The 3,455-nt window shown below is 63.8% G+C and overlaps 2 protein-coding genes across 2 annotated transcripts; one reads left to right on the top strand and one right to left on the bottom strand.

The window, feature by feature from the left end:
• Positions 1-136: 136 nt before the first annotated feature.
• Positions 137-2,214, top strand: AMSG_03695 (triacylglycerol lipase; the record flags this gene model as incomplete). Its single annotated transcript, XM_013904154.1, has 1 exon — positions 137-2,214. One exon carries the CDS (start codon positions 137-139, stop codon positions 2,018-2,020), a length of 1,884 nt encoding a protein of 627 aa, XP_013759608.1. The 3' UTR covers positions 2,021-2,214.
• Positions 1,871-3,374, bottom strand: AMSG_03694 (uncharacterized protein; the record flags this gene model as incomplete). The annotated part of the gene is made up of 1 exon (XM_013904153.1): positions 1,871-3,374. One exon carries the CDS (start codon positions 3,372-3,374, stop codon positions 2,097-2,099), a length of 1,278 nt encoding a protein of 425 aa, XP_013759607.1. The 3' UTR covers positions 1,871-2,096.
• Positions 3,375-3,455: the final 81 nt, after the last annotated feature.

Here is a 3,455-nt window from a genome sequence, read left to right as displayed (position 1 = left end):
CCCGCCCGCCCGCCCGCCCGCCCGCCCGCCCGCACTCACCCGACACGCCACAGCCCGCCACCGCCACCCACCACCACCAACGCCACCGGTAACGCCACCACGTCTCTTTCTCACTCAAAAGTCGGCTATCGCTCGGATGGTGGTGGGCAGAGTGGTTGCGGTGGTGGTGGGCGTGGTGACGCTGGTCGCCTCGGTCGTCTTTGGACTGCTGGCTCTGGTCGAGTCGGCCGTCCTGGCTGCCGTCAAGGCGGTGTGGCTCTCTCGAAGAGTCCGTGATCTGCTCTCGCTGCTGGACGAGGCGAGGAACTACGGTGAGTATGCCCTGCTTGCCCGCGAGCTCGATCGGCTGACAGGAAGGGAGGCGTGGAAGAAGGACGATGGCGATGACACTCTGTACGATGCGCCCGGTGTGGCCAAGCGGACCGCCGCCCTCGCCCAGGCTCGGGCCGATGGCGATTGGATGGCCCTCGTCTCGCTCCTCCGCAAGGGCACTCTCCGCAACGTGGGCGGAATAGGCAATCCGCAGCTCTATGCACACACCTATGTCGGGACAAAGCGAGTGGTCGAGGCCTACGTCCGCGAGGTCGTTGCCGGCCTCCGCGCCCTGGCCGTCATCAAGCCTGAAAGCCCAGTCGCGCTGGCTGAGGCAGCCGATGCCAGCGCTGGCGATGGCAGCGTTGCCATGGCAAGCTTCCCGTTGGCTGGTGGGCTCGCCCTACCGACCGGCGGTGTCATCACGTCGTCGATCTCCAACTTTGCGCTCTCGACCGTACTGCACGGCGGGCTAGCGCCCGGAGAACTGGCATCGTTCGGCGAAGACACCGACTTGGAGAGTATTGGTGTGGGGCGGGGGCTTGCAGACCGGAAGGCGCGCGGCAATCCCTTCGCCAGCCATCAGGACAAGTTCAACTTTTTCTACGAGGTCAGGCAATCGTACGGCCGGTCGTCACTGCTGCTCTCGGGTGGGGCCTCGAACGGCATGTACCATCTGGGCATCATCAAGACGCTGTTTGAGGCACAGCTTCTTCCGCGAGTCATCTCGGGCTCATCAGCAGGCGCTCTGGTGGCGGCTATGGTGGCAGTGCGGACCGACGACGAGCTGCCGGGCCTCTTTCTCCCGCACGCCATCAACCTCAACGCGTTCGACTCGCTCGGCCCCGGTGGCACGTTCCGCAAGATCAAGCGGCTGGTGACGCAGGGCGTGCTGATGGACATCACCAAGCTTGAGGCGTGCCTCCGCGACAACATCGGCGATGTCACGTTTGTAGAGGCGTACCGGCGGACGGGAAGGATCCTCAACATCACGGTCTCGTCGACGCAGACAAAGCACCGATCGCGGCTGCTCAACTACCTGTCTGCGCCGTCGGTGCTGATCTGGTCGGCCGCGCTAGCCTCATGTGCTATCCCATATGTGTACGCGCCAGTGGAGATTGTGGAAGTCTCGCCCGACGGACAGACAATGCCGTGGGAGCCGTCGGGCGAGCTGTGGATGGACGGCTCGATCTACCACGACTTGCCAATGGCGCGGCTCTCGGAGCTGTTCAACGTCAATTCGTTCATTGTCTCGCAGGTCAATCCGCATGTGGTCCCGTTCCTCTCTGCACCGCGGCTGCGCACGACGCGGCTGCCGTCGCGGTTCCTGGCGGCCCTCGGCTACGTGGTCACATCCGAGGTCCGGCACCGGCTGTCGCAGCTCGCGCGGCTGCGGCTCCTTCCTGCGGTCCTTGCCCAGGTTATTCCGCTGCTGGAGCAGACGTACAAGGGTCACATCACCTTTATCCCTCAGCTTGGACTCTCCGACTACCTGTACGTCATCTCCAATCCGACGCAGGACCTCATATCCAATGCCATCGACCGCGGACAGCGGACGGCGTGGGAAAAGTTGGATCGGCTCGAGGCGTCGACCCGGATTGAGCGCGAGCTCGAGGCGCTGGTCCAGGCTCTGCGGCGCGAGATCAACTCGGCGACGGCGGCGGCGGTGCTGTCGGCATCGGCGCCGGCGACTCCACGGGGCAGTTAACTGTTGCACACGTCACCAGCACATGTAGCCGTGTCCTTCCACGCGCCGGCCAATCGGCGCGGCATCGGCGCAGCAGCTAAACCAGGCCGGCGGCGAGCATGGAGGCCGACTCGTTGTTGATGGCATCGTCGAGGGCGAGGCCCATAGAGGACTCGATCTCTGAGCAGAGCCGCTTCTTAAAAAGCGCAATGAGAGCCGAGTAGAGGAGTTTGGCCCATGTGCCCTGGATCTTGAGCTTGAGCTTGTTGACCTTGACCGAGGTGGGGAGGGTGGTGAAGAGGGCGGGAGCGCCATGGCGATCAATGCCAAAGCGCATGGTGGCATTGAGCTGGGTTTTGTACAGCTTGGGCTGGACGGTGCCTGACGACGAAAAGGTGGGGCGCGAGTGCTTGGTGTACGACCAGGGGGCAGGCTCGAGAACGAGGGCCATTTCCTCGACCATGACCACGATGACGTCTGCGACAATGACGGTGACCTTTTCGGTGTCGAGCTCCAAGGATGCAACACGCGAGGCCTCAATGGTGTACTCGATGGCACCCGATTGGGTAGAGCCGTGCAACGGTGAGAGGACGACGCCCTCGATGCGCTCACGGATGAGCGGGACGAGCGCAGCCTTGAATCGCTCGACCATGTCTGGATTGTTGACCAGCATCGAGTGGAGCTCGACGACTGACGACGCGTCGTTTGCCTCACCACTCACACCCTGCTCTCCCAGCTCCAGCGCGTACAACCGCCGGGCGATGAGAGCGTCGCGCTCCTCCATCTGGGCCTTTTCGCGAGCCCGCTCCTCGCTCAGCCGTGCAGCCAGCTCGGCAGGCGCAAGGCCGGCCATGACCTCGGCCTCGGCATACAGCGCAGATACTTGAGCACCGGCGGCATCATCTAGCGGCAGGACAGACCAATCGCTCACGATCCCCCGCACAATGCTGTGGCTTCCGCTGAGGCCTTTGACCGAGACACCGAGGCCGGGAACCGACTCGCTTGTTCCGCCGTCTTCGTCCTCGTCAGCATCGCCATCATCGTCCCACACCGATTGCTGCGCATTGCACTCGAGCGAAGTCGTCGAGGCAGCGAGCGATTGTGTGCGAACGAGATGCGCAGCGGGACCAGTAGCAGAGGGCAGCAGCGAGCCTGCAGTGGGCGTGGTGGCGAGGACGGTCTCATTGAGCGAGGCAGCACATGCGTCTGGATGAGAATCAGAGAGTTCATCCCCTGACATGTCTTCAGCATGCATGGCGAGGAGGGTGTTGAGGGCGGCGTGGACGTCACCACCTGTCGAGTCGAGGACCAGCTGCAGCGTCTCGTCGGGCATGTCGGGGAACATGGCCTTCAGCTGGCTGGCAGCCTCTGCCATGGTGAGGGGAGGGGGGGTAAGGGGGTGGGTGGTAGAGTGGGGGGTAGGTAGGGGGGGGGGGGGGGGGTTAGCCATAATATA

This window comes from Thecamonas trahens, assembly GCF_000142905.1.
Source record: "Thecamonas trahens ATCC 50062 unplaced genomic scaffold supercont1.14, whole genome shotgun sequence".
NCBI lineage: Eukaryota > Apusomonadida > Apusomonadidae > Thecamonas > Thecamonas trahens.
The sequence above is the reverse complement of the archived record's forward strand: the minus strand, read 5'-3'. Positions and strand labels throughout refer to the sequence as shown.